The sequence below is a fragment of the Hevea brasiliensis genome, chromosome 1, assembly GCF_030052815.1.
Source record: "Hevea brasiliensis isolate MT/VB/25A 57/8 chromosome 1, ASM3005281v1, whole genome shotgun sequence".
Classification (NCBI taxonomy): Eukaryota; Viridiplantae; Streptophyta; class Magnoliopsida; order Malpighiales; family Euphorbiaceae; genus Hevea; species Hevea brasiliensis.
The window spans coordinates 117,123,364-117,137,567 of NC_079493.1; the positions used below are offsets into that span (position 1 = coordinate 117,123,364).

At 32.9% G+C, this 14,204-nt stretch overlaps 2 protein-coding genes across 3 annotated transcripts; both read right to left on the reverse strand.

Annotated features, from left to right (window-relative positions):
* Window positions 1-1,159: 1,159 nt before the first annotated feature.
* On the reverse strand, window positions 1,160-8,960 carry LOC110646556 (uncharacterized). The gene is made up of 5 exons (XM_021800031.2): window positions 7,822-8,960; window positions 6,719-6,801; window positions 5,765-5,876; window positions 1,952-2,004; window positions 1,160-1,430 (listed from the first exon to the last, which is right to left on the reverse strand). The coding sequence occupies exons 1-5, from the start codon at window positions 8,858-8,860 to the stop codon at window positions 1,287-1,289; spliced, it is 1,431 nt and encodes a 476-aa protein (XP_021655723.2). The 5' UTR covers window positions 8,861-8,960; the 3' UTR covers window positions 1,160-1,286.
* A 2,183-nt stretch (window positions 8,961-11,143) lies between these two features.
* Window positions 11,144-13,825, reverse strand: LOC110646560 (F-box/LRR-repeat protein 14). Of its 2 annotated transcripts, XM_021800037.2 has the most exons (3): window positions 13,523-13,825; window positions 13,038-13,076; window positions 11,144-12,796 (listed from the first exon to the last, which is right to left on the reverse strand). In XM_021800037.2, the coding sequence occupies exon 3, from the start codon at window positions 12,757-12,759 to the stop codon at window positions 11,356-11,358; it is 1,404 nt and encodes a 467-aa protein (XP_021655729.2). In that variant the 5' UTR covers window positions 12,760-12,796; window positions 13,038-13,076; window positions 13,523-13,825; the 3' UTR covers window positions 11,144-11,355. The 2 variants fall into 2 exon arrangements, with proteins under 2 accessions (XP_021655729.2, XP_021655728.2); XM_021800036.2 differs by lacking the exon at window positions 13,038-13,076 and having other exon boundaries at window positions 13,523-13,824.
* Window positions 13,826-14,204: the final 379 nt, after the last annotated feature.

The window sequence follows — 14,204 nt, forward strand, 5'->3', positions numbered from 1 at the left end:
AATAATATATTTATATTTTTTCTAAAATTAGAATATTTGAATACATAAATATATAAAAATAGATATTTTTTATTAAAAAATAATAAAATATTATTGATTCAAAGCCGAGTTCAGAAACAATTGTCATCCCTACTTTTCTCTAGCTAGCGGTGAATGATGGAAGTAATTGTTATAAGGCATATGAAGTTTTCGGTGGAAAAATTATCATATTATAAAGTTATGATTCCATGTAGGTATATTACATGGAACACAAGTTAATAGGTGGTAAATACATTATATATATACAAATTCAGTTATTAAATTTTAAAAAGATAAAAATTACTTGGTTGTTACAAATTTGTAGAACGCACTTGTGCATTCATATTTACTCTCTTAGTTTGCAATTCCATATGAAATATCCTGTATACAATCAATGTTGTAATATATAATTACTAGTTTCAGAGAGTTGCAAGTCCTCATGAATAAGAGCAAAACTACGTTACATGTTTTAAGAGACTGTTTTAGAGACCTCATTCCATTATTAATTTAAATGGAATAGCCAGTTTTATAGACGCATGGAGGCGTTATGTTTTACCACATCTTTGGAGCTCTATTGCTGTTGTTTCCAGAGCCGTTATTGGCCTAGTTTAACAAGAACTTGCAGGATGACACTCGTGGTGTTCTTATTAGTTAATGCTTGGATGCTTTGGTTGCGTTGTAATATATGTATTTTTCAGGGGAGATGCTTGTTTTGCTATGGAGATCTCTCATGTCTCTGTCTTGGTGGAGGTTCAGCATGTTTTAGGGTCATCAAGACTAGAAACTTGAGTTTCATGTAGTTTGCCATGGGAGCGGCGGGTTAACAAGCGAATTGGCCATGCCTGTGGCAGAGGATTGCTTCATGATCACTTGTGTAGAGATTGCAGGAGGAAAATTGGCTGATGTTCGGTGTTGAGGGCTTAACTCTGGGCATTCTTTGATCGCAATTTTACAAGTTTTTTTTTTTGAACAAAACATTTTCAATAAGTTGATACGATACAATAAACACAGAAATATACTTGAGACAAGATCTTTATTTTATTTTATTTTATTGAAGATATGAGAACACTTGTGACAATTTCCTCTTTCTTGGGTATTAGCCTCAAAATATTGAACAATTCAACGAACCAGCTCGGAAAAGGAAGGAAAATAATCAGAGCATTATCCAATTATGCAAGAATTATTAAAAAAAAAAATTGAGTACATTTAACTACCTTGATTCGAAAACAAAAACAACAATGAGGTTGTATCATACTGCCCAGTCTATTCTAATTCTTGTAATCTGGATTGTCTCGGAGGCCAAGTTTAGAGAGAACAATGTAGTAAGAATCCCAGTCGGTTCTTCGTAGATACTTCAACAACTTCTTTCTCCTTTGTACCATTGCTAGAAGACCCTTTCGAGAGTGTTTATCCTGCAGCAAAGCGACTCAGAAAGTTAAAATAGCAACACCTTATATTTCAACCACAATGACACGACCCAACAGCATTACCATGACAACCCAAATTCCAATTAGTAACCACTATCAAAAGGCCATTGAGAAACAACTAGTCCAATAGTTTTTAGCAAATTTCAGGACCATACTGCAAGTAAGAGAACCATTTTTCTCACAACATTTAAATCACCAGGAACTTTTGAGTCCAAGCATAGCAGTTAGTGCCACTACTTCACCAAGTGCATGAAGCCCATCATAGTAACATCCTCTCCATTTTTAATATAAACATCATCATATCCAATATTTGGAATGTCAATATAACAGCTAATATCAACAATTTTTCCCTTTTCAGTGGAATGATAACCACAAACTTTAACCTCAACCCTTACCCTACTGAATGAGAAGAAAATAGGTACTCAAGGAAAAGATTGACATTTACACTAAATGTAAAACTGAAATAATTATGTAAGAAATGAGAGCTCATTTAGCTCCATTTTCACCTTTTTGTGAAGAACTGAAGATAGGTGCTTGATCTTAGTTGTCAGCAGTGCCACTGCGAAGCAATTAGTAAACAGACATCAGTGATCCATGCGTAGCAATTAATGAAAGGACAAAAAAAATGCCACAAGTTGAAACCATGTTTCCATGGATGAAAGTTTCGTATCTTACCAATCATGAGTAAGAATTAATATAGCTTACCAACAATGAAATGAACAGAAACAAAGCTAAAGATGAAATATGATTTATTTTAAAAAAAAGGTCAAAATAGAGATAAATTGCACAACTGAATATTAGGATTTTACTTCTCAAAAGAAAAATCTCAAAGTTCAATTATGTGAGTTTTAGGAGCAATACCAGTGTGCAACCACTATAAGATACCACACAAAAATTATACGAGAGAGAACAACACCAAAGGAGCAAGGGAGACGTGACTAGTCAGAACCTATTTTGCATACTAGTTCACCAGTCAACCTGAACTAGCAAATATATAGCAAAATTTCCCAGTTGCTAATGCAATTTGACAAACAGTCCAATATTATAACTATATACTCCTTTTAAAACCACAAATTGCTAATACTCTGAAGGATCAAATGATAATCTCTTTCCAAGCTAATGGCCAAACAGGGAGTCAGTCATCACCAATAAGAACTTTCATACCCACATGCAAGTGCAAAATTAGTTCAAGATCTATACTTCAGCACCAAGGGCACTGTTCTGTTTTAACACCATTATAGTTATTAAAGGCGCACCTGAGGCACCGGGCAAAGGAGGCCCCAAGGTCTGCACCCAGAAACACTCCAGCTGGGTAATATTTAAAATCTGCACCAGGCAAGCCGAGGCACACCCAGGCACACCTCAGTGATGCCAGACAAAGCAAAGACAAAAAGAAGTGTCCCCATCACAGTCAACAAAAAAAAAAGACCCAATTATCTGTTTAGAGCCATACAAAGCAGAGACCCAAAAAAAAAAAAAGGACGAAGCAAAGAGGAGGAGAAGAGTGTGTCCCCATTGCAGACCCAGACAAAGCAAATACTCCACACACGAGAGAGAGAGAGGGAGAGAGAGAGAGAGAGAAAGAAGAAGAAGAAGAAGAAGAAGAAGGAATATCTGACCTGGGCCTCTGCTCCTCGACATATCAATCTTCATTTTTTTTTTTTAATTTCCTTCCTCAATCTTCCTTCTCTTCTCTCTCCTCCATCCAGGTTTTCCTTTTTGTTCTAAATTCATGCAGGCATGCTGCCCTTTTCTTTGTTTGTTGCCAACACTGAAATTCTATGCCACTCCTCATGCTGCCCTTCTTTTTTGGTTGCCGACACTAGAAGTTCTGTGCGGCCAGTCCTCTAGCTTACTGTTTATTTTTATTGGTTTTTTTTAAATGTTAAAAATTAAACATAACCTGTTCTTACTTTATGTAATTAAGACTTCTAAAGATTTTTTTTTTAACAAAAAAATTCTTGTTGCTGCCTTTAAATTAAGTAGTAAATGAAATTGCAAAACATTGTTCTGCTAATTATGATTTCGAGAATTTATAAAAGAAGAAATTAACATGAAATAAATGTATGGTTTGTCTGTTTAAAACTTTCTCACTCCCATATTGTTTAAAGATATTAAAAATAAGTCATTGTTAAATGCACATAATTTGTAATAAAATTTTATCTCAAACAGTAAAATTCTATAACTATGAAAGTAGATAAATTTAAATAATTATATTTATTTTATCTTATGTTTTTGAATTTTAATAGATTATTCACATTTTTTTTTATTTTTGCATCTTGCTTTGCTTAGGCACACACACCTTGCACCTTGCAGGGAGTCTCCAGGACCCTTGGCGCCTTGTGTCCCTTGCGCCTTTATTATCTATGACACCATAGAAAAGGCTCCATTGCTTTCTCCTATCACTTCCTAAAATCCATGTAAATTCAATTTAAGAAAACGACTTTGAATGAAGCCTTCATACACATACAGGGCCTGTTTACTTAAACAAAACAGTTTTCTGTTTTTCATTTTTCATTTTCTAAGAAAACTCTAGTTTTTATTTTCCATGAAAAATAAGGAAAAACATGAAAAACGTGTTCATCTCTCAATTATAGCAAACGGTTTTCCAATTCAAAAAATTGTTCATATCTTTCATAATTAAAAGAAATAAATCATTATAAAATATATTTAAAATTCATTTTATTATTAAAATTACTTTAGCATGGATTATTCATTTATTTGATAATAATATAATTAATTTTTTATCATTATAATTAAATATTTTTAAATAATTATTTAATTTTAATTATGAAAAATTATAGTATAATTTTTATCATAGAAAAGTCATTATTTACATTTGGAAAATAGGACTTTTGTTATAAAGGAAAATAGAGAAAAAAAACTCAAAACTGTTTTCTAAACCTTAGTTAAATTTTGGTAAACTGGAAAAATAGTTTTCTAGTTCTCCATTTAAAAAACTGCCACATTTGAACATGAAAGTCTATTTTTTAGTTTTCTTAAAAAACTTTTCCCAAAAGTCTACTCCAATTTTTCATAAGTAAATAGACCCGCAGTGTCTCAATCCATCTGGACCACAACAATAGTCCCTTTCTGTTTGTTCACAAAACTTTAGGAAATTATTTTAAACATAATTCAATATTATCTTATATGAAATTTAACTGTCACCGGCTCAAGTGGATCCATTTACACATAAAGTTTACCAAAGGTTCTAATCAAAAGAAGCAGCAGCAATCAGTTATTCACAATGTGAAGTAGCAGTTTAAGTTCCCTCAGTTTATGTTTTTCGTTGGTTGTGTTTTCCTTTGTATTTGTATTATCCTAGCGGACATTAGTTATTTTATTTCAGTTATCTAGTGGGGAAGTTTCTCTCATTTATTGCCTAGGTCTGAATGTATTGATACGTTACAAGATCAAAAACTTGGGGCCATTCCATAACATCAACTTTATGTTATCTTCCCCAAATGTTTAAATCAATTAAGAGTTCAAGGAGAAGGTGCTTCTCCCCACAAACTAGTAATTCAATCTTGCACCAGAAAGATTGGAAAAATACCATTTACTGCTGAAATTTTAGCTAATTTTGAAATTTTGAATTGGAATTTAATCTCTCGATAAAGGTATCTCCTACTACCAAAGAGCAATATACCCTCCCCAAATTTTCCTATCACAGTTGTCGCTGTTCCGCTCTCTATATACTTTGCACTCCACAACTCTCAGGACTCGTATCTCTGTTCCTTCTTTATAAAATTAAAACCATTCAACATTAGTGGATATATCCTTTGTTCTCTTGACATGCTACTCTACTTCTTTTTGGTCTTCCTTCTGTCCAACCTTTTCTCCTTAAATTGGTTAGAGAAAAATGAAAGAAACAAACGTCAATGCAATGTGAGGAGAAGCACATTGTCGAGTGTGGCAAAGATTAAGCAAAGTTAGTTGCAGTTGACACCAAAAAATGAGTGAAACTTTACTAGGTTCAAGCTGCTTCTTTCTAAGACATGAAAAGGCATGAAACTTAAATCACAAACATTAAAGGAAGAATTTCCCCGAACAACTAGCCAACCCTAAAGTGGGCCACAGCCATCATGTTTTCCTAGAAAAAAAATCTATTTGAGTTGACTAACTTTAGTCATACACAAAATCAAAAACAGTATTCAAGATAATACCAGAAACAATGTCCTCATGACATTTTCTCTAAATAGCCAACAATGTGCATATGAAAAATATAGATCATTCAGATATATTTTAAAACAAATAACCAAGAATATCACTCCTCTTCACACAGCACAAATCATAATGAAACCAAAATGGAAGTCATTTACCTTGAACACGTGCGGATCCGCAATCTGACTCCGACATTTTAAATTCTTCTCTAACCTTGGCAAGCTCAGTTTTCAATTTCTCTGCAGAAGACATATTATCTGGATGGAAATACTGCATAAGCCATAAATTAAGATATTAGAACAAGTAAATAAATATTTTTTAATTGACAAAAAGGGACTTCAACTCTTCAAGTGGGAGTATAACCATGCAATTACTAATGATTAATAAATTCCCTCCAATTCTTGGCATCAGAAGATACACAATATTAAAATATCAGATGCAAAACAAACCTAAGAAAAACATAAAATATAAAAGCAACAGGCAGAAGTATATCCAGTGGCAATCATATAAAAAAAGTTAAATAATAGCTTCTCTCTTTAAAATGCTTTTCCGATGATAAGGGGGAGTTAATTCAGATAAGATAAGAAACACAAAAAAAAGGAAGATGATTTGAAGATCGTATTCTGGGTTTTAGATGAAAAATATACACTTGGAAAGATTTTCATAAGATAACATGAACCTAACAAGGACCCATCCTGTCATATAAAGTCTTTTTATCCTAAAATAAATAAATAGATACTTCTCTCCCTCCCTCCTAAATTAATTATGAAATATAAAAAAATTAAATGAAAGAAAGAGATGCTAAGAAGCATGGTTCAGAAATAACACCTATATGATGACCTATGTCAACATTCTATTAAAAGCCTTATTCAATTGCATTTTATGACAAACTGGATCCACTAAGGTAACTACTTATTTTAATGCCATTGACCCAGTATCCTGAAGCATGGAATAACTATTAATGCTGACTCAGTGGATGTTTAAATTTTGGGGAGGCTAAATAAAAAATAAATAAATAAATAACTCAATCTTGCAGGAATAGGTGATCTCATGAACTTCCCTGCTGCCTGACAAAAGCAAAGATGATAACAAAGAAAGAAACTTATACTTGCCTTTTCAACTAAGTGCTCCTTCGGAGGATGCTTCATCAAATCTGGAGTGGTACCCCACTGACCCAAGAGATTTAGTCTTTCGACTGAAACAATAAATCCAATCATTAATTTTTGGGAAATCATATCTACCATCTCTTAAAGTATTCAAAACCATGTCCCACAAAGATCAGCATGAAGTAGTATTCCCCACTAGAAAATGAATACTTCATGAGTAACTTCTGGGTAATTCAATAAGTTGGTATAGATTAACATACAAATACAATATGAAGAAATTTAAATTTCACCAATATCCAAACTATATAGCATTCATCTCATTAATTCATCAAACATCTCTTACTTAATACCTAATTCACTTTTTCTAAAAAAAAATTCTTTTATGAAAATAATTAAATTTCAGGCAGTCAAACCCTAGAGTTATCAACCAATCAAAGAAGGTTATGCTTTATCATTTGGACACATTTAAATATTTTTATCAAATTGAGGACCACTTTAACAAATAACAAGTTACAAGAATTTAACATGGGTGCATGTATATACAATCCTCCAGTCTTTACCATTCTGTCACAAAATTAGAAAGATCAAAGATGCCATTTTTCCAGTTGGCAAAAGAGTTGAATTCTAAGATTCGTTTTCCCACATCATAAAGCATTCAACAATAGGAGTTTAAACATAAATCACTCAAGACCATCTTTTACTTCTAGCCTAATGATGTTAGGACTTTGAAGGACCTCGGCTCTCTTTCTTTTCCACCACTCCCAATCTATAAGATAATCCATGCCCCATTATCCCTAAATTTCTCAGTTCTTCTCATCGCCAAACCGTTCAAAATAAATAATAAATAAAAGCTCTAAACTAATTCAACATTATGGACAAATTTTAAGTAAGTGCTTACTTTTATTAAGTCAGAAGCTCCTAATTATCATTCCTTCTATTCTTATATCACAAAATACCCAAACAACATAAAATCTTTCACAACTGGACAATCAACAGGGAAATATCAATAAGTAAACAAAGAAACAAACAATTACAAAGTTCCCACCAAAAATAATTAATACAATCTTTGTGTTTCAAATTTACAAAGTTCTCTTTTTTGGAATACTCACTTGAATTCTTGGCCTTCTCCTCGTCCGACTGCTTAAGTCGCACCAAGCACTGTCTCAAATCCTTAAAAGATATACCACCAATCCTGGATTCAGTCTCCCTCTCCTCCATTTCCCTCAACTTCCTCAACCTCTCATTCAACTCCTCCAACGAAAACCAATTCTTTTCACCCTCCTTCACCTCTGGCCGCAGAGTCCTCAACTTCTGCCCCAACTCTCCATAGTTATACATTTTCACAAATTCTGTACTCGCTCCCTGTTTAACACTGGCATCCTCCTTTCCAAAAGCCGGCAGTGGCAGTCCCTCGGTCCCACCAATCACAGTGGAGTTCATCGATTCATTTTCATTCATGGGTTTTAGTTTCAATCTGTCCTTTAAAGCCGAAAACGACATTGCGTCTTCACTCCTTTTACCAGCGTTTGTGGATGCTTTGGACCTCATCTGTCGTAAACTCTCTCTAATTGCTTGAAATGACAGCTTCCCAGAAACGGGGTTATAGTTATTATTGGCTTCAATACTGCCCAAACCATCCTCTGACTTTCTAATCATACTTCGATTGTATAGTTCTTGGAACGAGATTTGCTGCTGCTGCTGCTGCTGTTGTTCAGAGTAAGGAGATCCTGAAGTTTTGGATTCAGTTGGGGGCGGAACAGAGGATCTACGACGGAACTCCGCGAGATTCTTTCTTATTTCTTCAATAGAAGCAATTTTTCTTGCCGGTCCCGAGATAGAAGGATTGACGTTCGACGGTTCTCTAAGAGGAGGCAAGTTGGGTCTATTTAGTCGGTTTTGGGATTGTGGGTTTTGCATCTGTTGCTTGAGGCTGGCTTTGACATCAGGGAAGAAAGAAGAAAACGAGGCTTGTTGTTGCTGTGGTGGTGGTGGTTGCGAATGAGAATCGTTGGCATCTTGATCGGTAAATTGGTCGCTGGGTGGGGTTGTGGACGACGACGACGACGACGACGAAGAAGTAGAAAAGAAGTGGATGAGAGAAGGGTTAGTAAGGGATCTGCGTTTGGGTCTGGCGATAGAGAGAGCCATTAAAGGTTAAGAAGGTGAAAAAATGATGTTTACTGGACTAGGGTATGAGAGTGAAGAAGAAGGGTGGCACTGGCACAGGCACAGTTGGTCGATGGGGTTTAGGCTTAAGCGAGGACTTTGTGGCCTGTGGGTACGGACCTGGTTTTTTTTTTTTTTTTTTGAAAATTGAACCGGAATTTGAAAATGAAGTTTTGGGTCTGGGGAACAAGTAGGTTATCGGCTTAAAAAAAAAAATATCGGCTTAATTTCATCGATGTACCTCGATTTTGAAGTTTTTTCTTTTTTTTTTTTTATAAATTAAACCAATTTTGAAATTATTTCATTGTAATTTCTTGACTTCGCAAAAAGTTTAAATTTTAATTTAATATAATCTAAAATTTTTTATTAGAATATGCCTACATAAATTACATGATAAAATATAATTCTCTCTGCCAAATGGAGAATAATCTTTCTTAGTTGTTGATGAAGCATCATTGATAATTCTTTTATTTTATTTAATTTTTCTTTATTTTTAGATGAATCAAACTCTCAATTATTCTTTATTATGTCTTATTTAATTAGGTATAAGTACTAAATAGAATTTGATTTGATTATAGAAATTTTGAGTGATATAATATTCGCTTAAAATCGAGTTAAATAGTCAGCGCTTAATATGAAAAGTCTAACGTGTCAATAAAAAGTGTCTACACTCACTCAAAAGATCAAATTGAGCGAGAGTCAGCTCAACCATATAAACCGAACAAAATGGATTTGATAGTTTGACGATGATGATAATGATATATTTTATAAATAATAATTAAATTTTAATGTGTAAACAATTTTTTGAAAATAATTTAAATTTTTTTAATCAAATTTTAAATGATAAAAATTTATAATAAAAATATTTTAAAAAAATTTTATAATAATAAAGTTATTCGTGTTAATAAAAAATTAATTTTAATATATTAAGATCTTATAGAACAATAAGAAAATTAAAATAAAAAATAATTTATGTTAATATTTTAATTATATAAATTATTAATTACTCAGATTAGGAATTAGTAAAATAGAAAGATTTTAAATTTTTTTCATAACAGTTATATTTAAATTTTTTTTTTTCAATTATAGACTTATGTATCTTTTTTTTTTTTTCGAGTAATTCAACTTATCGGTTTAAATCTAATTGGGTTTGTCAAATCATCGGTTACTCAACCGGTTTAGGGTGAATATATAAAGAAACAGAATTTATGGGTGAATTAAACCGAACCAAGTTTTAATTTCCAATTAATCCAATTGGACCGATCAGTCTAATCTGGGTATGAATGTCACATTTTAAAAACAATAGAGCTAAACAAAAATTTATTGTATCCACTGAACCAAATTAATCCAATATAATTAAAATTAAAATTTATAGCTTTATTTGATTTTAATTTTTACATATAATCAGACCGAATTGTATGATTTAATTTTTATTTAAAGATAAAAATTTTGAGCTTTTTGCACATGTAATATCTAATAATATTTTATTATTTTATGGTCAAAGTACAAAAGAAAATTATTAATTTAAACACTTTTTTGGGAAGTAATCTACATTTTTAAAAGAGATTATCGAGTAAAATAAACCAATTAAATCACCATTAATCAGTCATATTTATCTTTAATTATATAAATATAAAATGATAATTAAAATTGAATTACACGTTTATCCATGATTTTATCATCATAAGTTATATTCTAGGAGCCGTGAAGGTCGCCACAGGTAGAGCACAAGCCAGGAGAGCGACACATTCCCCTGCAGCATTTAGCATATATGTACCTGTTTGACATTGAGTTTGGCAACAAGTTTGGAGGCCATGGTTAAAAACTATCCCACTTGATTCCAGTAGTTCCAGGCAAGAGAAAATTTCTGTCCGTGGAAATGCAGACAGGTGGAATGGGTTGCAGTGGGAGAATGAAGCTATCAGATATAGATTCTCTTTTTCTCAACTTTGTTTTGAGTGCTTGGCTAAAATTTGAAATGTAAATATGTAATTAGTGCATTTGTTTTCGATTTTGAGTTTTGAAATTCAACATAGCTTTGCGGATGTAAAGATGAAACAAGAGAAATGACAAAAACATATTTTCAGGGAAGAGAAAGATCGTGGAAGAATTTGGCACTGTTGAGTACTTGAAATTAACTGCTCTGCAAATATGCTCTGTCAAAGTCAAAAAACCCCACCATGAATAATACAGTTAATAACGGCTTTTAATCTCCAATTATAATAAATCAAAACATGAATATAAATCACGCTTCCACATGCTATGTAAAGATAAATAAATCCACAACTTATTTCAATAAAACAAATGGGTGGTCAATTACAGAAGCGTACTTAACAATTATAAAGAAATAATCCATCCACTGAAGCAAGAATGATTAGAGGAGCAACAGATGCAGTGTATACCATCTAGAACTAATCACAGAAAAATGCATGGAAGAAGACACAAACAAATAAGCTCTTTCAATTCCAATACCAAGTTCAATACATCCATGACAAGTCTTGCCGGAATGATACAGATCTTGCAGCACCTTGAACACCCCTTTCAGAAATTTGAGGACAATCTTCCACAGTCAAGAATTCCAACTTGTGTGAGTTAACAAGAGGCTTTAACCCATCATCTGTAACTCCCAAACACTTTCTTAACCGTAATATGCACAAGCAAGGAAACTGGCCCACAATCTGCAGCCCCTCATCACTGATTTCTTGGCATCTGGCTAGCTCCAAGGTTTCCAGATACGGAGCTGAGCAAAGAGCTTCCATCCCAGCGTCATTGAAGGAATACACATGGTCAAGAGCAAGTTCCCGAATAGGGCACATCTGAATCAAAGCAAGGATTCCACTTAAAGTAAACGACGAAATGGAAGGAAACTCCCCATCTGAAAAAGAAATCCGGACAGATTCAAGCACCGGACAGTTTTGAGCCAAAGCTTTAAGACTTTCATCTGTTAACCTCAAAGGGTTATTCAGCAGAAGTGGCAAGGAGAAATCAGAAGGAACTCGAAGAGAAATTGAACGAAGATTTCTTGATTTTTGGGCTAAGCCTATCATGTCACAGTCCCTCACCCCAACACACATGTCCAAATGGATCTTTTCCAAATTTTTGCACTTTCCCAACACACAAGCAAGCCCTCTCCCTGGGCTGATGATGCAATTAACAAGGCTAAGTTCCAACATAGACTCACATGGGACCAATTGCTTTTGCCATCGATCTACAGCTAACCGATCATAAACCTTCATATATCTGTAATTGGCATCCACTTCAAACTGCAATTTTTTTAGTTTTTGCCAGCTAGATCCCAGCTTAATCAAATCACCCTCCCCAATCACTCTACAATTCTTAATTGAAAGGTCTTCAAGTGTTTCAAGCTTGGCAAGATATTCCAGCCATTCAACACTGGTAACATTGAGACACCGGTTAAGGTGGAGAATGGTGAGTTTTTTGCAACCCACAACAAGAGATAAGATGCCACAACCAGTTATTCTTGGTGTGAAATTCAACTTCAAGGCTGAAAGCTTGGAGCAAGAAGCCAAATAGCGAAGTCCCACATCAGTAATGAATGTGCAATAGCTTAAAGTGAGATCAATCAAGGATGGGCAGTTGTTAGCAAGAATCACAAGCCCTTGGTCATCTAATTGCTTTCCTAGCTTGGACATCCAACCAGCATAAGTTATTTCTACTTTTACCAAGTTAGGAAATCTATTGCAGAGCGAAGTCAGAGCTTGATTAGCAGGATCCAATCCACAACCGAACCTAAGAGAATGTCTCTGTTCACTATCCAATTCATAAAGACGCTTACATGCCAATGAAGCAGAGTTTCTATCAACAGTTTTCTTGACTCTGCTCAAGATCTCCCAAACCAATTGGTCTGGTAAGTTATCCATCGAAAGCAGATTTCTTCCTCAGCTTGATAAAAGAAATCTACAAAATATTGGAAAAAAAAAAATCAATGCAAGAACCAAGATAAAACTCTCAATCTAATAACCAAGAAGGAAATAATTGTTCAAATATACAAATAATTACTCATATATATCCATACTGACACAATTATTTCACCAAAATAAATAGATAGATGCAACAATTAAAAGAGAACAAATAAAAGCTTAAACTTGGTCCTCTCTTAAATGAAAACAAGATCAAATAATTCGAAAAGGGATATCACCAGTATCTTCTCATGAACGTTTCCACAATGTGTAACACCCTATAAAACAGTCAAACACATACAGAAACTTGTATTTACCAATAAAAAATTGAAACAAAAATAAAGATAACCTAAGGCTAGATTAAGCAGTCACAGAAAATTATTTTAACAATTATAGAAACAAAATGAAGGAAAATGAAATTAAGAGAACCCATTTAGCAATTAATCTCAAAAACAACACGTATTGATGGAAGAAAGACAATTCAAACATATCCAGATCATGTCAACTCTTGAGATAATTTATCTAATCATTTCAATTTTGAATACCTACGACAAACAAACACGCAAAGACCCATATAAAAATCGATCTCATGGGACAAAAATTACAGAAGACAGAAGGATTGCAGAAATATCTACGCAAATCATCTTGAAATCCATTCACCGTTATCAGAATCAAGCATATATCTGTGTAATGCTAAATGCTAATTACAAGAATGAAACTTTACCTGAAAAGAGAGAACCAGGAGAATTGGATGATGCAAATTGTCTGTAGTTTTGGATTTACTGAGGCTTTTGGATATTTGACGAAGATGTAATCTTAAAATGCTGTGCTGGGTGTGTTTCGCTGGGTCCTAATATCTCATCGTACGGATGCTCTTGCCGGTTCCCATGGGATGAAGAGAAGCAATATTGCACTGTTACAAAAATATCCATCTGCCTTGAATTGCGTGTTCTCGCAGAAAGGATTTCTTAAATTTTGTTACAATTAAAATATAAAAATAATACTATCCGTCCCCACTTTCCCTTATCATTTATTTCAAATAATAAGTTATTTTTTTTATGAATATTAATTTATTAATGGGTTAATAGTATATTTAAAAAATTAAATAAAAGTTATTATATTAATTATAATTTTTAATTTGTATATACATGAGTTTGTTTTTAGTTAATTTATTCAGTTCCTCCATGGTGTTTTAAATGCGTTTTAGGTTTTTTATATAAGGATTAAATAAATGACTATACAAGTTTATTTTTATAAAAAAAAATTAATAATTGATTAAATTATTTTATTATTTAATTAAAATAAAAATAATAAAAAAATAAATTCATAGGATAATATAGAAAAATATATTTAAAAAAAATAATTAATATTTTTTTAATTTTTTAAAAAGATAAATAAAATGAGAA